Source organism: Pelophylax lessonae, assembly GCF_965119305.1.
Source record: "Pelophylax lessonae genome assembly, chromosome: 7".
Classification (NCBI taxonomy): Eukaryota; Metazoa; Chordata; class Amphibia; order Anura; family Ranidae; genus Pelophylax; species Pelophylax lessonae.
Genome location: NC_138774.1, coordinates 41,846,835 through 41,869,324, shown reverse-complemented (window position 1 = coordinate 41,869,324; position 22,490 = coordinate 41,846,835). Strand labels below are relative to the sequence as shown.

The following is a 22,490-nucleotide window of genomic DNA, read 5'->3' as shown; positions in this document are numbered from 1 at the left end:
ATTTTTGTAGCCGGTGGAATTGTGATTTAATTCTTGTTCCCCGGATGTTATTAATCCTTTCCGGTATGGGGCTCGTTCCGGTACGTGGAACGCAGTTCCCATTTCCGGTTACTAAGGAGTTCCGACATTTCCGCTCTCCTCCGCGGCTTTATATAGCGTGAGCGCACATCGAGGCCACACCCCTGGACGACGTTTTTTGATGACGAAACGCGTCGGTGGGTGCTCTTGGTGACGCGCGCTGTGGCGTGGAGTAGACGTGGCGGCCATCTTTTTGCTTGTCTAACGAGGAACGCAGAGAGGAGGTCCTTTTTATTGATTTGCGATGCGAGATTACCTTCTAAACATTGTAAGTGTTATTTTATCTCATGTGGGAATAAACTTTTAGCAGTATGCGCTATGAAAGTGTCCCTGCTTTTCTGTTCCATATCACACCACTTTTTGAGCTTGCCAGTCCGGGACCTGTGAGTGGGAGTTCCTGTTCCATCCTATGTTTTGGGCTCATGCGATCTCTGTTATGGGGATCATCGCTATTTGGTAAGCAGTGGTGAGATTGGAGTGTTTTGGTGGCGGTTCTCCGGCTCTGAGGCTATTTCACCTTTCTTCAGTGTGGAGTGTACACTATAAGGACTGCCTTTGCTCATTTATTTGGGACATTCTGTCAGGATTTAGCACCACAGTTATTGCTATATTTAAGGTATCATGGACAGACTCAATCAGTGTGTCCACCAGCGTCTTGTCTTGCGCGACAGCGGAGGCAGAAAGGTCATCCTCACTATCAGAGGAGACGTGGTGCGAGGCAGCAACCCCAGAAGGGAGACCTGTGTCAGCAGTGACTGTTTCAGATTCCGAATCTGAGGCATCAGACGAGGCAGGGGTAGGTGGGGGACGTTTTTTAGCACCTCGCCCCTGAAAGGCCACCTCCACCTGGCACACAAATGACTCCAGGACCGCCGAAAGTGCATCTATAGTGAGCTGGGAACCGGAGGGCCCTGCGGTCACCTCGAGAGGATCAGGTGGGGACACATGTTCAGCAGGGTCCATGGTACACCAAAGGAACCCGTTAGCAAAATTTGACAAAACTGAAAAAAATTGTTTTTTTTTTTTTTTGGAAAATGTCTCCAAGCGCTACAGCGCCCCCCCAGTGGTCAGGTAGCGTGCATAGAAACCCCCGCAGAGAGAGAGAGAGACCCCCCAAGGCTCACCACCCACAGTAAAATGCACCAGAAGTCCCAGGATGTCTGCTCAGCAGCGATCGTCCTCTCAAAAGGAAGGCCTGCAGAGCGGTGTTCCCGGGTCTAGGGAGGGGCTCCACCCTCTTACACGCCTCCAGGAACTCCCACAGTGTTTCAGGAAAATACCAAGCCGGGTGTACCAAGATGGCCACCGCCATGCAGAGCACATAGGGCCCTGCGGTGGTAAAGGGGCCCCCCTCCTGACTGACAGACGAGCGACTGGCAGGTGGGCCCTGGGGAGCTAGGTAGGAACCCCCCCCGCACAACATCCGTCCGCACCGGTGGGACCCCCCGCCCCCTTAGCGGCCTGCAATGCAGATCCAGTCTCCCCACATCCCCATTAGCGACAGAGACCCCCCCAGGAGGGGGGAGGGGGGCATATTAGGTAGGGGTGCACAGTGGAACAGAGGGGAAACGGTGGTTCGACCGCCCCAGGGAGGGGCCCGCGTCCAACCCAGAACCCGACATGAGGAAAAGGGGGAGCATTTACTCACCATACCGGAACAGGCGGGCACCAACTCCTGACAGAACCCCTCGCCGCCATAGTGGGGGGGGATGTCAGCCAATAGGAGCGCTGCGACTCGGCCGCAGACCGGTCGTATGCGACCTGGCGAGACATTTAACTCGCGGGCCAGTCCCCATCCAGTGGGATTATGTCGCGGCCAACCCAGCACGGAGCTAGCGCCTGCACACTCGTAGGCTGGCTGGGGTGACCACTGGATCTCAACATCCAGCCCATCGCCCAGATCCGGAATAATTGCTTGTAGATCTCACAGGAACAATCCGAAGAAAAAAGCTAGCTAAAAAAAGGAATAATTTAAAAAGCTTGCCAGGACCAGAGATCCCAGCAAGGAACTTAGGTCCTTACTCCTGACTAGGCAGAAAAAAAAACTGACATCCTATAGCAGGAAGAGAGAGGGTATACCCCTTGGGGACTGCCCATAGGTGTAGCCAGAATTCTCTTTCTGCCTAGTGTCCTACTCCTGTAGGGGGCAGCAATACCCTACGGATATCAAGATATGTGTCCTGCATCTGTCAATGAGCGTCAGAGAAATTTTTTTTTACTTCACAGGTACTCTTGTGGAGGGATCTGGGGGGCCAAACCCCTCCTCTGCCAAGATTGGCTGTTTTGAATGCTGTCATTTTTTAAAATCTGGAGCCAGTAGCCGGAAGTTTTTGCATGGAGACCCCGATCTGAGCCGAATGCGGCTTTGATCGGGTCTTCGGCGGCCATGTAGGCTGGTTGCCCGGGTCTTCCGGTGGGACGGGAGAGCCGCGGGAGGTGGCGGGAGGGGGGGACATCCCCTCCCGCTCCTTGTAATATCAGCCGAGCGGCTTCTCAGCAGCATTGGTTGTCATTACAAGACAGCTGACCGTCGACTATGGACGCCTGTACCGGGGTGATGCCTCTAGCTGCAGGCATCACTCTGATACAAGCACTTTCCAAAATATCGGCAATATCGGTAACCTCCGGGGCCAATTCCGATATATCGGGGAAAGTGCATATCGGCCCTCGATATATCGGCTTTGCCGATAATCGGTCGATCCCTAGAACACACCCCCCTCCACACAGCAGAACTGTATTCTGAATAGACAAGCCATCTGCTGAGCTCTCCCTCCCGTCACAAATGTATCTCATGTGTCAGGAAAACTTGTCAGAAGTGACTCATGCTCAGAGGAACAAAGCCCCAGAGAGAAATGACACTTAGAGCTTTTGGAAAGAGATAAGTAAACACTGCAGATATATGTGCTTTGCTCAAATTCCATGATCGGGGTTTACAACTACTTTAAGGTATGAATGGCTCTTTATATAAAATGTACACATGGTAGTGGAGATGATATGAAAAATTAGGCGACACTTATTGTGATATGTATTAGGGATCGACCGATATTGTTTTTTTCGTTGCTGATACAATATTTTGGCCATTGCATATCGGTATCGGCCGATATTTTGAACATTTAAAGTTTTGCAAAATAAACACAATTTTCGACACAAATCTGTTACTGAACATGTTAATGTTTGTTTATTAACATTTTTAACATTAAGGGCTTGTTCTTCACACCTTAACTGCATGAAAACTGATAGGAAAACTGCACTTGCAGGGACATCAGTTTCACAGCATCTGATTGTGAATGATGCATAAACTGCTGAAGTAGTACACTCACTCACTGCAATAATTTTAAATCACTACTGCAGCAGTGCAGTCAGTGGCAGCAAAACTGATAGACAAACAGCTAGACCAGGGGTCCTCAAACTTTTTAAACAGGGGTCCAGTTCATGGTTCCTCAGACACTGTTGGGGGCTGGACTATAGTTTGAAAAACAATATGAACGAATTCCAATGCACATATTTTTTATTGTTTTATTTATATAGTGGCGGCTGGTGCTCAAACTTTTTTTTTGGGGGGGAGGGGGGTGGGGGGCGCAAACAGAAAAATGTAATAGGCATTGCTTTGCGGCAAAAACGCTATAAAAATTGTGTGACTTTGAGGTCACAAAAGTGTGAAAGGGGCCTTCAGTAATCAAGGTATAGTGTGCCCCCTTCAATGCAGAGTGACCACAGCGTGCCCCCATCAATGCAGAGTGACCAGCGTTCCCCCTTTTCAATGCAGAGAGACCAGCGTGCCCCCTTTCAATGCAGAGAGATCAGCGTGCCATGCCTCCTTTCAATGCAGAGAGACCAGCGTGCCCCCTTTCAATGCAGAGTGACCAGTGTGCCCCCTTCAATGCAGGGAGACCAGCGTGCCCCCTTTCAATGCAGAGAGACCAGCTTCCCGTGCCCCCTTTCAAAGCAGAGAGACCAGCGTGCCCCCTTTCAATGCAGAGAGACCAGCGTGCCCCCTTTCAATGCAGAGAGACCAGCTTGCCGTGCCCCCTTTCAATGCAGAGAGACCAGCGTCCCCCTCTTTTAATGCAGAGAGACCAGCGTGCCCCCTTTCAATGCAGAGAGACCAGCGTACCCCGTTTCAATGCAGAGAGACCAGCGTGCCCCCTTTCAATGCAGAGAGACCAGTGTGCCCCCTTTCAATGCAGAGACCAGCGTGCCCCCTTTCATTGCAGAGAGACCAGCGTGCCCACTTTCATTGCAGAGAGACCAGCGTGCCCTCTTTCAATGCAAACAGACCAGCGTGCCCCCTTTCAATGCAGAGAGACCAGCGTGCCGTGCCCCCTTTCAATGCAGAGAGACCAGCCTGCCCCCTTTCAATGCAGAGAGACCATCGTGCCCCCTTTCAATGCAGAGACCAGTGTGCCGTGTCCCCTTTCAATGCAGAGAGACCAGCGTGCCCCCATTCAATGCAGAGAGACCAGCGTGCCCCCATTCAATGCAGAGAGACCAGCGTGCCACCATTCAATGCAGAGTGACCAGCGTGCCCCCATTCAATGCAGAGAGACCAGTGCCCCCATTCAATGCAGAGACCAGCATACCCCCTTTCAATGCAGAGTGACCAGCATGCCCCCTTTCAATGCAGAGTGACCAGCGTGCCATGCCCCCTTCAATGCAGAGAGACCAGCGTGCCCGCTTTCAATGCAGAGAGACCATCATGCCCCCTTCAATGCAGAGAGACCAGTGTGCCCTCTTCAATGCAGAGAGACCATCGTGCCCCCTTCAATGCAGAGACCAGCGTGCCGTGCCCCCTTCAATGCAGAGAGACCAGTCAGTGCACTTACCTGCAGCAGCGGCTTCTCCTCAGTCCCCCGTGGCTCCTCGAGTCCTCCCGCCTCCTCCTCTGCCAATGGCATGAGTTCGCCTTTCGTCCGAGACCCGCTTCCTGATTGGCCAGGAGGAGGATCAGTGTGACAATAGCGAATTTTCATTCACTATTGTCACACAAATGGGTGGGCTAGGGCGCAGTGCTCTGCACCCCGGGTCCACCCTTTTCTGAAGCCTATTAGAGCCTCTGGCTCAAACTAGGTGATTCATAAAAAAAAACAACAAGAATGATACATCCCGGCCGGTGGGCCGGATTCAGGACCCTGGCGGGCCACATGCGGCCCGCGGGCCGTAGTTTAAGGACCCCTGAGCTAGACAGTGGATTGGAGTCAGTGGACTACTGCTGCAGTAGTGCACTCACTGCAATGATTTTAAATCACTAACTGCAGTCAGTGCAAAACTGCTAGAAAAAAGCTAGACAGTGGAAAGTCAGTGGACTACTGCTGCAGTAGTACACTCACTGCAATAATTTTACATCACTACTGCAGTGACTGCAGTAGTGATTTAAAATTATTGCAGCAGTGAGTGGCGTACTACTGCAGCAGTAGTCCACTGACTCCAATCCACTGTCTAGCTTTTTTTCTAGCAGTTTTGCACTGACTGCAGTGCAGCGCAGTAAGTGCAAAACTGTTTGAAAAAAAAGCTAGATGAAAGCTAGACAGTGGAATGGATTGCAGTGGAGTGGACACTAGTACTATACTACTACACTTTCAATACTCCCAGTTAAGTAGAATATTATAGTGCAGAAAGCATAACATTTCAGCATGTTCACCAGTTAAACGGCTTCTGTTTTTTTCATAAATTGCTACGACTTCACTAAAAACACGCTCACTTGGTACCGAGGAAGGAGGAGCAGAAAGGTATCGTCTAGCATGAGAAGCAAGTCTTTGTAGCTTGCCTCAATTTCTTTCCACCACTGAAGAGGATCACCACTCCTGTCAATTACTGGTTCCTTCAAATAGAGATGAAGTTCATCATCCAGGCTCATTATTGCAGATTCAGAAGAATCCTCGGCATGAGGCCCCAATAAAAACACAGAACATGGCATCTATTTGACCAAGATGAAATTTCTCTTCTGTCCGTTGTCTTTTTGGACATTTTTCTCTTTTTGAAGCATCCTGCTCTTTCACATTAGAAACCTGCTCTTGACTTTTCTTTTCGGCAGGAACCTACTGCACCTCCTTTTGAATATCTTCTGTCAGCCATTGTTTTGCCTTGGCCAATACATCATCAGAAGAGAAAGGATGTTTCCTGTATCGAGGATCCAAAAGACATGCAAGCACAACATTTTTATTCTCTTCATGCTTCTCAAAACGTTTGGCGAGGCTGTCCCTCATGGCCTATCTACATGTTTTAGTGCCACGTGTGTTGGGTCCTTCATTCTTTTGAAGCATCTTCAGCACTCTCACACATGGGATGACAGATGACACAGATGAGTCATAATGACTCACCTCTAGTGTCATTTCCTCTATGGGGTCTCAATGACATTGGCTACAATGTCCCACTGATCAGCAGTACGACAAGAATATTCTCCATATTCACCTGAATATGTGGTAAGAGCTCGCTTCTGCTCCAGCTTTCTTTGCAGCATGTGAAGTGTTGAGTTCCATCGTGTTAGAACAGCGTTAATCAAGTTGTTTTTGGGTAGGCCAAGGTCTTCCTGAATGCACCTCAGTCGCTGCTTGGCAAGGATTGAATGGTGGAAATGGCCTGCGCACTTCTTCAGCATGCTAATTATGTCAAGCAAAGCTCTCTGGTTTGACAGACCATCATTTACCACAAGTTGGAGGGTGTGCGCCATGCAACTGAGGTCTGACACTTCAACAAGTCTCATTCCTTTCACCAAGTTTGCTCCGCTGTCTCGAAGCACAAGCATAACTCTGTCTTTGGTGATTCCCCATTCTTCTAGCATGCCTAGAAACCTTTCTTCAATGTACTCCCCAGTGTGGGATCCTTGCATCACTTTTGTATTCAACACCAAATGTCCATCCACTGTCAATGAAGTGGCATGTAAGACTCATTAGTTATTCTGTTTGTCCTGATCAGCAGTCAGTCGTGAATGAGAGTTTGTTGCCAGCATTCTTTGGTTTCAGCATAGCCTTTAATTTCTCAACGACCTTTTGGTGAATATTTCCCAGCATTTCGGTTCGATAATACTTCTCACTCTTCAGTGTGCACCTTGGCTCAACTAAGGACATCAACCGCTTAAGTCCAGAGTCAGACACCATTTTAAATGGCTGGTTATCAGTGACCATCATCTCTGATTACTCTGCCCAGCAGTTGGGATCTTCCAACCGATTTTAGCCACCTGTTTTTTTCTGAAAAATATCAGTTATTGTTGCCTGGGATAGTGATGTTTCACCTTGTGATTCATTTTGTTTTTTTCTGTGCTGCATGATATAATTCAACATGATGAACTCTTAGATGGGCCCAAAGATTTGACGTATTTTTGGTTTTTGCAGTTATTGATCCCCTGCTTACATTGTTTGTGCATGTGTTGCACACTGCTGCTGCTTTTCCTGGAGATGGAGATGAGAAATAGTCCCAGACCACACTTTAAATTTTTCTATCTGCATCCATCTCAATTAAAATTTGAAAGACACTACTGAAATTGAATAACAGGCTTAAAAAAAAAACTGTCTGGCACCCTTTGGTGTGGTGATGAGTGGCTGGCACCCTTTGGTGGGTGGATCGCTGGCACCCTGTGGTGGTTGGCACCCTGTGGTGGGTGGCTGGCACTCTGTGGTGGCTGGCTGGCAGCCTTTGGTGAGTGGCTGGCTGGCATCCTTTGGCGAGTGGCTGGCTGGCACCCTGTGGTGGGTGGCTGGCTGGCACCCTGTGGTGGATGGCTGGCTGGCATCCTGTGGTGGCTGGCTCCCTGTGGTGGATGGGTGGCTGGCACAGACCCAGGGCCTGTGGCTGGCTAGTTGGTACAGGCTTGTGGGTGCTGTGGGTGGGTGTATGTACGGCGGCTGTGTTAAACACACTGTGTGCACTGTCACTCACTGTCCTGAGACTCCCCGACTCCAGACGAGGCTGAGGGGGGTGGCCTAAGAAGGCAGAAGCTGTCCCAGTGCGCAGAGGCGCGTGGCACAACATACATAATGACGTCACGACAATATCGGCAACCTCCGGGGCCAATTTCAATATATCGGGGAAAGTGCATATCGGCCCTCGATATATCGGCTTTGCCCATAATCAGTCGATCCCTAATATGTATGGGATCCTTGTCTTTCAAAATAAGACTGTTTGATTGGACGATGTAATGGAATTGCAATTCTAATTAATCTGGAAAGTACTAACTGTATGGTGAATGCTGAGAGTATATTGTATGTTATTATGAAACTCAATAAAAAGTTAAAAAATAAATAAAATCTATTGTGAGTGTGCAGATACAAATTATTATTTACTAATCCTTATACTTACTTATCCAAACAACAACTGCGATAATAGCAGCAAGAAGAGAAAGAAGAGCAAGGATTCCAATAACAGCACCAATGATCACTGCAAGTGAGGGGCCATTGCCTGATGGATCTGACAGAGATAAACATAAAGAGAAGATGAGATATTAGAGAGATTTGGGATTATTGTATATAAATCAGTGATCTCCATACTGTGGCCATTTGCTTGCCTTTATCTGGCCCTTGGGGCTCTTTTCCTTCCACTAATACGTGGCACTATTGCTTCCACTGATACCAGCAATGGGGTACAATTTCTCCCACTAAAACCAATGATGGGTCACTATTCCTTCCAATGACAACAATGGCAGGGCTATATTCCTCTCCCTAATAAAAAAGGTGCACTGTTTACTCCCAATGATGCCAGGACAATTTTTACTCCCAATGGCCACAGTCCAGCCCCCCTAAAGTCTGATGGACAGTAAACTGGCACTTTATTTACAAAGTTTGGCAACCCCTGATATAAATGATTGAGTTTACAAAATTATGAAAAGTATTGTCCATTTTAAAACTATTTATTCTTGCACTATATAAAACTGTATGTAAAATGTAAAACTGGGTTAAAGAACTAATAAATACAAATTACAGGCTGAATTATTATCAGGGGTTTCAATTCAAGTTTATTAAAAAATATAGAAGACGGAAGCTGCCAAGAAATGAGTGAAGAAGAGGAGAAGACAGAAATTTCCCAATACCCTCCTATACAGCGCTGTGTGATATGTCTAAAGCATTCACACAGGTCAAGGAATGATCGCTGTATTGTTTGTAATAGAATTATCGCCTATGATCATCAGCTCCATCTAGTGGACATAATGCATATTTTTTGTTATTGAGCCATTTCTGATAAACACCACAATATGGCCACTAGATGGAGCTGATGATCATAGGAGATAATTACATTACAAACAATACTGTGATAATTTCTTATGCGTGTGTATATTCTTAAGACATCCACACAACAACTTTTTTAATACATAGTTACATAGTTAGTCAGGTTGAAAAAAGACACAATTTCATCTAGTTCAACCAATAAAAAACAAAAAAGAAAACCCAACCATACAATCCCATATACACAATCCCACACCTACAGTTGATCCAGAGGAAGGCGAAAAAAGCAGCAAAACATGATCCAATTTGCTACAGCAGGGGAAAAAAATTCCTTCCTGATCCCCCGAGATGCAATTGGATATTCCCTGAATCAACCTTACCTATAAATATTAGTACCCACTTATATTATGTACACCCAGGAAACAATCCAGGCCTTTTTTAAAGAAATCTATTGAGCTAGCCAGAACCACCTCTGGAGGGAGTCTAGTCCACATTTTCACAGCTCTTATGGTGAAGAATCCTTTCCGTATTTGGAGATTAAATCTGTTTTCCCTCTAGAAGTAAAGAGTGCCCCCTTGTCCTCTGTGATGACCTTAAAGTGAATAACTCAACACCAAATTCACTATATGGACCCCTTATGTATTTATACATGTTGATCCTTAATCTCCTCTTCTCAAAAGAGAATAAATTCAGTTCCTCAAATGTATTCGTCATAGCTGAGCTCCTCCATGCCTCATCAGTTTGGTTGCCCTTCTCTGCACTTTCTCCAGTTCCCCGATATCCTTTTTGAGAACTGGTGCCCAAAACTGAACTGCATATTCCAGATGAGGTCTTACTAATGATTTGTACAGGGGCAAAATTATATCTCTCTCTCTGGAGTCCATGCCTCTGTTAATACAAGAAACCTCATTTGCCACATAGCTGCCCAATAAAAAAGTACATTGAGGTCGGCTTGTAAGTTGGAGACATCCAGTAAGGAAGTTATTCCACTGCATAGCTTGGTGTTATCAAGACACCACATCTTATCTGCAATATAAAACCTTCCAATTTGCACTTTTAAGAAAATGACTACAGTTTTGCTTCAAGTGCAGTAACTCATAGCAACCAATCAAAATATACTTTGCTAAAGTCACACTATTATAAGATGGATTCTGATTGGTTGCTATGAGTTAGTGCACTCAAGGATAAAAAAATATCTATTTCTGCAAGTAGTATTGGGAAGGGAGTGGGACTGCTGAGTGTGGAGATAAAATGTTCTTCTATTTCAATATTAGAATCCCATAGAAAATTGATGTCACGTGGAAAAAGAAAAAAAAACACTTTTCAGTTGCACTCTTTCCCCCTTTTCCAGGTTTCATGTATTCTCTGTAAATATCACTCACCCCATATCACACGGAGAGTCTCATCCCCCAGACTGCTGTGCTCCACATGACAGGAGTAAGTGTCTCCTTCCTTGGTTGGCACTTCCACACTGACTCTGATCTGATAGGTGCCATCAGGATGGGGGAGAATTGGACTCATTTCATCTGAAGGAATATGGTCCTCCCCATTCCTCACCCACTTCACATCCACAGGTCGGGGGTGAAACCCATACACAAGGCACTGAAGTCTGGTCACATCATCCGACTGGTGATGACCCCACACCTTCACCTCTGGACGCACTGAGAGAGAGAAAGAGAACATAACATTCTGCTGGTTGTACAGGAGGTCACATCTTCTGATCAGTTTCATATGAAGATTATATAAAAATGGTTACTTCCCTTGGATAGATCTGTGTAGATTAGGTTGATCCTAGCCAACCGTACAGTGAACAGGATAAAAAAAAAAAAAAAAAAGCACATAAACAATTCCCTTTCCTCATACAGCAATCAGTGTGAAGGTGTGACAAGTGAAATGTATGTAATGGATAAATGAATGTGAATGGTATAGGAAGCGGCATGTGACATCACCTATAAGAATTATACTTCACAAAGAAGTAAATCTAACAAGTACTTATATTTAGAATTATGTATTTACATCAAACATATTTGTCCATTGTACCTGAATTGTCTGGTGCGCTATAAAAAATAATAATAAATCCTCGTGTGTAGAAACACAATATCTTACATGTATCTATAAACATATAACATGTTCCAAATAAATATGCAATGGAATAAACTTAAAAGTGACTAATGTCCATGAAAAGTCCATAAATATCCATACTGCATAAACACAAATAAATGTGAATCGGTGATGTACAATACAATTCCAAAAGAAATGCAAGTGAATTCCACCACCTCTAGGGTTTCCTCCTTACCAGACGGATAGAAATAAGGTGCAATAAACTCTCCAAAATTGAATCTCTGTATAGTGGAAGTGATCCCGTGCTCTAGTTCACCACATAATAAAGACAAATTAGCCAAGCCCCTTACCAGATGAATATAATAATGCGCGTGGATCTATCCCCTTAGTGGGCCTCCCTTCCACCGACAACAGAAGATCAACCTGGATTATCTCAGAACTGAACTCCTATGGCTCCTGCACTCCTCCGTGATGTTCCACAGATGTTCCCCATAAATAAAAAGATTGCGGCCAATAGTGCATTACCCCAATGACTACATTAAAACAAAAGCAGTATGCACTTACATAGGTAAACCGAGATGGAGCCAGTTGCTGAATACCCTTGGCTATCCGTGGCCGCCTGCAGCGTGGACCGCGGATGATGTGAGTGACGGAAAAGAGAGGAGGCGTGCCGTCACTCGGACCCGGAGCGAGAAGATGGAGGTAAGTATCATTTTAGGGTGGAACTCCACTTTAAGTTTATTCCATTGGATATTCATTTGGAACATTTTATTTGTTTATAGATACACATAAGATATTGTGTTTATACACAAGAGGATTTATTATTATTTTTTATAGCGCACCATACAATTCAGACACAGTTTATTATTCCACATTAGGTAAAAGGATCTTTGGTTGCAGCTGAAAAATTATATTAGCGCACCCTTCACACCATTTTTTTATATTTGTCTATTACATATGCAATGCAAGCTGTGCTTCCTGCTTAAAAAGGATGAAACCCAGAGTATGAACTCATCTGGGATTAGATCATTTCCTGAATCCAGAATCAAATATTTCGTCCCTTGGATAAACTCTGCAAAAAAATGTCCAGGTAGACTCTTCCCACAAACACCCAAATGTGACCAAATGGGTGAGATTATCAAAAAAAATTTAAGTAGAACTAAAGGCAAAACATTTTTTTTTTTTATTTGGATAGCGTAAGGGAGGGTTTTGCTATGTGTGTCCCATTGTGGAAGATTTTCTTCACTTCCTGTCCCATAGCCAAAACAGGAAGTGAGAGAAAATCCCTCGTCACCTGATCTAGTGTTCCCATTGGAAGATTTCCCCTCCATTCCTGTTCTGATGACAACCAAAAATTTGGGGATTTTCTTTCACTTTTGGTTCATAGTTGTCACCTGAACAACTACAGAGAGTGAATCTCCCTCCTAACACAGCACAAAAACAGCAATTAAAACCTGACAGGGGTTCTAATCCACTTCCACTCTATCCAAAACTAAATCAAAATGTTGTCTTTAGTTATATTTTAATGGTAGTAAACAAGATGAAACTGTGATCTCTCTGAATACCCAATAATGTACAAGGGATATTAAAGAAAACATGATTTTTGTCAGCACGATTGGAGTTTTAGGGTCCTTTCACGTGGGCTCTACGCCCGACGGACTCCGTTTTGCCCAGCGGGGATCGATCTGCTCATCCCAGCAAAGCAGGCGGATGACAGCTCCATCTCCACTCTCTGTGCGGAGGCCGACCTGTCAGAGTCCCGCTCTCCTCTATGGGAGATCGGATGAAAACAGACCGCCTGTCTGTTTTCATCTCATCCTTTGCGATCCTACAGACGGATGAAAAATAGGGTTTCCATCCATCTGGTTTTTCACAGACCGTATCCGGTGTAAGCGGACATGAAACCACTGACATCCGCTGCTCCATAGAGGTACATGGAGCATCCGATCAGGTCCGCCTGAAAAACTGACAGTCGGACCGGATCGGAAAGCCCGTGTGAAAGGACCCCAAGACTTTGTTCATATAGACGTGTGTTTTCCAGAAGGACATGCAGGTTCCTACTAGCGGAATCTTCCATAAAAAATGCATCAGTTTAGATGTATTTATCCATTGCATTTATCCCATTTACTGTATGTCTATCGAATCGCAGACTGACTACACATTCTAGGGCTGCAAATAACGATTATTTTCATAATCCATTGGTTGGACAATTGTTTTGATTAATCGGATAATAACCTTAAAAAAAGTGTGGTGTATATTTCAGTAAATATGTATAATTTAACCGCTTGCCGACGGCTCGCTGTATATTTATGTCGGCAGAGCGGCACCTACAGGCAGAATCACGTATATAAACGGCACTCGCTCACTCCTCATTCCCGCCGCTCTGGGGTGCGCTCCCCCGCCCGCCGATGGTGTGCCTTGTGACATCATTTAGCGCTAGCGACTGTTAGTTTTAGGCTTAGGGTACCCGCCACCCCCCCAATAAAGATTTAACCCCCTGAGCACCCCTTCACCCCCTGTCACATTGCACAGTATATACAGGTATATAGCGGTTTTCTGTATTCCTGTAATAGTGTGATTGTGACTTTAGTTAGCGCTAGCGAGTTCGTTTCTGTCCCAAGTAGGTTTAGGGTCCCCGCCACCCCCCATAAAGATTTAACCCCTTGATCACTCCCAGTTAACCCCTACCCCCCTGTCACTTTGCACACTATAGACAGTATATGGCAGTTTTCTATATTTCTGTAATAGTGTGACTTGTGACTCGGTTTAGCCCTTGTGACCGTTACTTTTAGGCTTAGGATACCCGCCACCCCCCAATAAAGATTTAACCCCCTGATTCCCCCCGATCACCCCCAGTTAACCCCTTCACCCCCTGTCACATTATCCTGTAATAGTGTGATTGTGACTTCAGTTAGCGCTAGCGAGTTCGTTTCTGTCCCGAGTAGGTTTAGGGTCCCCGCCACCCCCAATAAAGATTTAACCCCCTGATCACCCCCAGTTAACCCCTTCACCCCCTGTCACATTGCACACAATATACAGTACAGGTATATAGCGGTTTTCTGTATTCCTGTAATAGTGTGATTGTGGCTTCAGTTAGCGCTAGCGAGTTAGTTTCTGTCCCAAGTAGGCTTAGGATTACTGCCACCCCCCTCCCCAATAAAGATTTAACCCACTGATCACCCCCAGTTAATCCCTTCATTGCCCTGTCACAGTGTCACTTTTATAGTGTACAGTTTTTTTTTCTGATCACAATTATTAGTGTCACAGGTGACATTAGTTAGCGTTAATGCTAGTTAGCATCAGTCTAGGACAGCGCAGATCCCTGTCACATAGTTAGAAATTTAACCCTTTGATTACCACATACACACACACACACACACATACACCTCCATTACTAGTATAGTATCTGAACGGATCAATATGTTTGATCCGATCAGAACCATACTAGCGTCCCCAATAGTTTAGGGTTCCAAAAACGCAGCGTTAGCAGAATCGGTCACGGCACCTGCCAGCACCTGCGTTTAGCCCCTCCGCCCAACCCACCCCACCCCAACCCACCCAGGCAAGTGCAGTAATCAATAGATTACTGTCACTTCCAAAAAACACAACACACAAAACCGCTGCGTTAGCAGAGTCAGGCCTGGTCCCTGCTAGCACTTGCAGTTTTTTGGTAGCGGTTGAAATAGTCCTCGACAACCAGGTGATTTTTTACCTGTGAGTCATACTAGTGTACCTGTAAATTTAGAGGCTAAAATGACAAAACGGTGGTACACTAGTGAAGAGGCCTACAGGATACTGACCCAGTCAGATGAGAGCGATGGGGAAGCCTCACTGGCAGAATCAGGGTCAGGATACGAGCCTGTAGACAGCAGTGGCTCCCTGACAGATAGCTCCGATGATGGAGGGGTCCCTGCTAAGGTCAGGCGTACCCGACCCCATTCTGGAGTTACTGAAGTGCAGGAATTTCAGGGTGCTCGTATGCAGCAGAGTGTCGGTAATAGTGCCGCTCACACTTCTGGTGAACTGTCAAGCACCAGCGGACTAGTACACCCTGGTCGTAGTCATACCAGCACTGCAGTAACATTTGGTGACGTGGCGAGTCCCATAAGTGCAGTTGAAGCTGGTGCAGTAGCTAGCACAAGTAGTGGCCCGCAGCCACAGAGAATTCGAAGACAGGCCCGTAGAGCCCATAGTGCCCTCCCTGATGCGCTGGCATATCCTAATTGGCAGCCCACTGATTCTACAGCGCCCGTACTTCCCCCATTCACTGCCCAACCCGGAATTCAGGTGGAAACAGCCAATTTTAATTCCCTTTACTTTTACAAGCTGTTTTTCACGGAAGATCTTTACAGATCTATTGTGGACCAAAGCAATTTATATGATGGTAAATACATTGCCGCCATTCCAAATTCGTCCTTTGCCAGAGAATTCGGCTGGAAACCTATAACGGTTTCCGAGTTTAAAACTTTTCTGGGCATATCCCTTAACATGGGCATAATTAAAAGGTGTGAACTGCGGTCATATTGGTCCACTGACCCAGTCCTCCATATGCACGTGTTCTCTGCTTGCATGGCCAGGGGGATATACGAGCAAATTCTGCGGTTCATGCACTTCGTTGACAATGAACTTTGTCGTCCTCGGGGAGACCCTGGATATGAACGGCTCCACAAAATTCGGCCCCTCATAAACCACTTAAATCAGCAGTTTGCAGCCTTGTTTACCCCCCAACAAGTTGTCTGCGTTGATGAGTCCCTGATTACGTTTACTGGCCGCCTTGCTTTCAAGCAGTTTCTCCCCAGCAAGCGTGCCAGATACGGGGTCAAGCTGTATAAGCTGTGTGACAGGTCCACAGGCTGTACAGTTAGTTTTCGTGTTTACGAGGGTAAAGATAGCACTTTGGAGCCCCCCAACTGCCCAGACTACATAGGGAGCAGCGGCAAGATAGTTTAGGACTTTGTGTCACCCTTATTCAGAAAGGGGTACCATTTGTACGTGGACAATTTTTATTCAAGCGTGCCACTTTTTAGTCACCTGCTCGAATTACAAATTGGCGCATGTGGCACTGTGCAACCTAATCGCCGGGGCTTCCCCCAACGGCTTGTAGATTCCCGTCTTAGTGGGGGGGCGAGAGCCTGCTTGAAAACTGACAAATTGCTTGCAGTGAAGTGGAGGGATACACGGAATGTTTTCGTTCTGTCCTTCATTCACACAGACACGACGGTCCAAATCCATACGGCAACGGGTGTTTTGGAGAAGCCCCTCTGTGTCCACGACTACAAACTTAATATGGGAGGGGTGGAGCTCAACGACCAGCTTTTGGCGCCGTACTTAGTTGCCCGTAAAGCCAGACGCTGGTACAAAAAAGTGTCTGTTTATTTATTCCAATTGGCTTTGCTGAACGCTTTTGTGCTATACTAAGCGTCAGGACGAACTGGATCCTTCCTACAATTCCAGGTTGAGATCATCAGGGCCTACCTGTACCCAGGAGGTGCCCCTGCCCAATTTCCCCTACCAGATGCATTGAGCTGGCTGCATGACAGGCATTTTCCTAATATAGGTACCCCTAAAAGACACATTCAAAAAAGATGTCATGTCTGAAGTAAGCACGGATTTAGGCGTGACACCCATTATTATTGTCCCGACTGTCCTGACCAACCTGTATCGGGGAATGTTACCGTCGCTACCACACACTAGTGGATTATTAGGGTAGGGTAAAGCACGGCACAGTCTAGGACACACTTACACAGGGTCTCGAAAGATGTTCGATGGCTATCATCATTTTGAGAAACCCTAATCTGGAATGCTGCAGTTGAAGAAGAAAAAAGTTACAAAAAATATAATTTTTGTAAGAACGTACCTTAAAATTATTTTCTCTGAGTCCTCTAACAGTCGCCCATCCATATTAACCTTCACTAGTGGGTAATGGCGCCCTCTGCAGGAGCAAGCTAGGCAGATTATTAGGTTAATACAAAACTTTTATACATAGAGGCACCTCTAGGGGGCCATCCCTCAGCCATTATCCTGAACCAGATATCACTGTTCCTCAGTTTGTAGCAAGCAGTACCGGAAGGCAACAATCCCCAGATCCAAAAAAATCAGAGGGGCGGGGGCAGCGACTGTCAGAGGACTCAGAGAAAAGAATTTTACGGTAAGTTCTTACAAAAATTCTATTTTCTCTTACGTCCTCTGACAGTCACCGCCCATCCATATTAGCCTTCACTAGTGGGATATCCCAAAGCAGTGCAGGTGTGAAGGGTGGGAAAACGCAACCAACTCAGAAGGTAAAGAAAACAACCAGGCTAGAAACAACCTGAGCCCACTGGGCAACAAGCCCAAATAATGTGAACAATCCCAGAACAACAAAAAACACCCTAATGAATAGACGGAAGAAAAAAACATAATTTGAGAAAAAAACATTGAGAAAGAAAACCGAGACGCTAGGTCTCGGTTTGGAAGAGCTAGCCTGCTCCTAACGCTAGGCAGCATAAAACTGAGGAACAATGATGTCTGGTTCAGGATAATGGCTGAGGGATGCCCCCCTAGAGGTGTATCTAGGTATAAAAGTTTTGAATTAACCTAATAATCTGCCTAGCTTGCTCCTGCAGATGATGCCATTACCCACTAGTGAAGGCTAATATGGACGGGCGGCGACTGTCAGAGGACGTAAGAGAAAATATAAAATAAGAAAGCCAAAAATAGTTGTCGTTTGAGTCATTTTTCTGTTCTTACTCTGCTCGTCTACTTCTACTCTTCCTACTGTTACTGTACTTTGTTACTGTTTTTCATTGGTAACCATTTTTTACTTTTCAGGTACCAATGTAATGTTTTATTTCTATTCTATTGTTAACCAGTTTGCCTTGCAGGTACACTCATCAGCTGCCACACTGATTTTATATATTCTGACACAAACAGCGTTTGAGCTCAGCATATATAGAAATCTCTGATGGCAGCACATTAGGTATACATGGCGTTTTTCATGTATACCCATCATTAGAGAAGTGGGTTGGATGTTTTGGGCGTCTAATGGTGGGTATACTACACATTTTCTGGCGGATATTTTAAAAAAAGAGAACCTAACAGATTCCTTCATCCACATTGATCGATGTGGATGAAGGAATCTGTTAGGTTCTCTTTTTTTCATGCAGCCCACAGGCTGCATAAAAAAAAAAAAAAAAACCTACAATATATGCCAAACAAGGACCAGCAATGTACTGGTATGTTGCTGGACTTTGAGTGGTTATACCAGGATGAAGCCTGCAGAATTAGGCATCATCTTGGTATCGATTTTTAGAGCCAGCGGTCGGCTTACATGTAAAAGCAATCCTAGTGGATAATTGGCCGCTAGACTGCTTTTACAAGCAGTGGGGGGGGGGGGACTATCCCCCCTCCCACCGCCTTCCGCGTTTTTTCTCTGAATCTCCTGTCCAACCGGGTAACCAGAGAGTGCAGTCGGTGGTTCAATTATCTGACCATAGAGCTGATATGAGACGAGAATGGCTCCAATCATCTCTATGGCCTAAGATACCAGAAGCTACGAGCATTTCATGACTTTGGTTTCGCCAGAAATAAACAGCGCCATTGGGAAAGCATCTTATCACACCAATCTATGTCATGTTTGGTATCTATGTACTCTGCATAAGATAATCTTAAATTTTACCAAACAATTAGGAATTATATAGTGTATTTGTGCATTAAATTTAGCCACTTAAGCCCCGAAGGATTTGGCTGCTCATAGACCAGGGCCCTTTTTTCAACTTGGCACTGTGTGATTTTAACTGACCATTGCGGTCATGCAAAGCTGTACCCAAACAAAATTTACGTCCTTTTTTTCCCACAAACAGAGCTTTCTTTTGGTGATATTTGATCACCTCTGCGCTTTTTATTTTTTGCGATATTAATAAAAAAATAGTGAAAATTTGGAGAAAAAATGACATTTTCAACTTTGTCTTTTTAAAAATATCCAATATACTCAATTTATGTCATATATTTTGGCCAAAATGTATTTAGCTACATGTCTTTGACAAAGAAAGACAGAGTTCCTTGCCGGGAACTTGCCGAAAAATAATCCCCCGCGCGCATGCGCGGGAGTGACGTCATCGCGACTCCGGCCACTCACAGCGCCGGAGCCGCTGAACCCGGAAGAGACGCCGAGGGATCATGTCAGCTCCCACAGCGGTGTCCGGGGGTCTGTGTCAGGGCTTCATTTTAAGGTAAGCATTTCATAATGAGCTAGTATGTGATGCATACTAGCTTATTATGCCTTTGTCTTGCAGGGTTTTTTTTTTTTTTTCCAGTATACAACTGCTTTAATTTCTGACTGCCTATCTCATTTCATGAAGTGCTAAAATGGCAGGGCAGTACAAAACCCCCCTAAATTACCACTTTCTGGAAAGTAGACATCCTAAGGAATGTCCTGAGAGGCATGTTGAGCTCATTGAATATTTCATTTTTTTGTCACAGGTGTTTGAAAAATGACTAAAAAAAAAAATGTTTTTTTTTTTACACAAAGTTGTCATTAAAATGATATATTGCTCACACATGCCATGGGTATATGTGTAATTACACCCCAAAATATATTCTTTTGCTTCTCCTGAGTACACTGATACCACATATGTGAGAATTTTTTGGAGCCTAGCTATGTACGGGACACCGAAAACCAATCCCCACCATCAGAATTTCAAAGGGCGTACATTTTTCATTGCATTTTCTCACTACCTATAACAGTTTAGGAGGCTCTGAAATGTCAAGATACCACAAAACCCCCCCAAATTACCCCATTTTGGAAAGTAGACACCCCAAGCTATTTGCTGAGAGGCAGGGTGAGTCCATGGAATATTTTAGATTTTGCCACAAGTTTCAGGAAAATTACATTTTTTTTTATTTATTTTTTTTAACACAGTTGTCACTAAAAGATAAATTGCTCACACATGCCATGGGTATATGTGGAATGACACCCCAAAATACATTCTGCTGCTTCTCTTGAGTACAGGGATACTACATGTGTGAGACTTTTTGGGAGCCTAGCTGTGTACAGGACCCCGAAAACCAATCACCACTTTCAGGTTTTCTAATGGTGTAAATTGTGCATTTCACCTCCGCAATAACTGTCACAGTTTCGGAGGCCCTAAAATTTCAAGATAGCACAAAACCCCCCCAAATGACCCCATTTTGCAAAGTAGACACCCCAAGCTATTTGCTGAGAGGCAGGGTGAGTCCATGGAATATTTTAGATTTTGCCACAAGTTTCTGGAAATTTTTTTTATTTTTTACTTATTTATTTTCAATAAGAGCTTTATTGAGTAGCCATAATAAACAAGTACAGTATTAAAATTAACAATATAACAGCTTTAACATAACTGTACAACAGGTACAAATATTACATCGTCGCGTCATGTTGTATAAAGACTAGTTCATCAACAATAAACATCTGAGTAATTTAAAGAAGCACAATGAGGGCATCTAAATTGATGCCCCAATTCAAGTGAGACAAGGACCATAGACTTAGGCCTGTCTCAGGGAAGGCCACCGAGGCCAAATGAAGGAAGCAAAGATAGAAATTGAAAGAAAATTTATAGGGGGGAAAAGAAGGTGAGGGAACAGAAAAAGGGAAGAGGGAAGGGGGAGGGAAAGGTAAGGAGGAATTGTTGTCATGTGGGGCTTATTCGGAAAAGCTCAACACCAAAACGGTATTGAAAGATCAAGGTGGGATATGAAGGTTGGTTAACAGACTGCTAGTCCTCAGTCAGCTGTTTAAAATCCGAAAAGAGAGTAAACATCAACCATGGTTTATTTATTTTTTAACACAAAGTTGTCACTAAAAGATAAATTGCTCACACATGCCATGGGTATATGTGGAATGACACCCCAAAATACATTCTGCTGCTTCTCCTGAGTACAGAGATACTACATGTGTGAGACTTTTTGGGAGCCTAGCTGTGTACAGGACCCCGAAAACCAATCACCACTTTCAGGTTTTCTAATGGTGTAAATTGTGCATTTCACCTCCGCACTACCTGTCACAGTTTCGGAGGCCCTAAAATTTCAAGATAGCACAAAACCCCCCCAAATGACCCCATTTTGCAAAGTAGACACCCCAAGCTATTTGCTGAGAGGCATAGTGAGTCCATGGAATATTTAATATTTTGCCACAAGTTCCGGGAAATATATTATTTTTTTTTTGTTTTTTTACACAAAGTTGTCTCTAAATGATATAATGCTCACACATGCCATAGGTATATGTGAAATGACACCCCAAAATACATTCTGCTGCTTCTCCTGAGTACAGGGATACCCCATGTGTGAGACTTTTTTGCAGTCTAGCCAAGAACAGGACCCCGAAAATCAATCACACCTTTCAGGCTTTCCAAGGGCGTAAATTGTTGATTTCACAGTTTCGGAGGTCATGAAATACCAAGACAGCACAACCCCCCCCCCCCAAATTTCCCCTTTTCGGAAAGTAGACACCCTAAGCTATTTTCAGAGAGGCATGTTGAGTGTTTTGCAGATCTCACTTTTCGTCACAAAGTTTTTGAAATTGAAAAAAGAGGAAAAAAATGCATTTTCCTGTTTTTTCTTCATTTTCCCAAAAAAAAAAAAAATGAGACCTGCAAAATACTCAACATGCCTCTCAGCAAATAGCTTGGAGTGTCTACTCCTGTAAAATTGGGTAATTTGGGGGGGTTTGTGCCATCTTGACATTTCATGGCCTTCAAAAGTGTGATAGGTAGTAAGGAGTGAAATCAACAATTTACGCCCTAAAGGGCCATACACACTATAAGATTTTCTGAAGACTTTTTCCTTTAGACTTACCAAAACCATATAATATGAGGCCAAACCTAAACACTTTCAAATTGTATGCAATCTGGCAGGCCCTTGCACTACATAGAAAAGGTAAATCTGAAGGAAATATAACCACAAAAGTTGGATAGTGTGTATCCAGCTTTAGAAAGCCTGAAGGTGGGGATTGGTTTTAGTGTCCTGTACACGGCTAGACTGCCAAAAAGTCTCACACATGGGGTATCCCTGTACTCAGGAGAAGCAGCAGAATGTATTTTAGAGTGTCATTCCATATATACCCATGGCATGTGTGAGCAATATATCATTTAGTGACAACTTTGTGTAAAAAAACAAAAAAAAAATAATAATAATAATTTCCCGAAACTTGTGGCAAAATATAAACTATTCCATGGACTCACCATG

The 22,490-nt window shown here is 44.7% G+C and overlaps 1 protein-coding gene across 1 annotated transcript in view; it reads right to left on the bottom strand.

Annotated features, from left to right (window-relative positions):
* LOC309559758 (class I histocompatibility antigen, F10 alpha chain-like) overlaps nt 1–22,490 on the bottom strand; it is a gene marked incomplete at its 3' end in the record, with an annotated part of 301,690 nt that overhangs the window by 47,266 nt on the left and 231,934 nt on the right. The window contains exons 4-5 of the mRNA XM_082263194.1: nt 10,613–10,891; nt 8,371–8,478 (exon numbers count right to left, since the gene is read on the bottom strand). Of these exons, the coding sequence (XP_082119320.1) occupies nt 8,371–8,478; nt 10,613–10,891 (387 nt within the window). The remainder of the gene's footprint in view (nt 1–8,370; nt 8,479–10,612; nt 10,892–22,490) is intronic.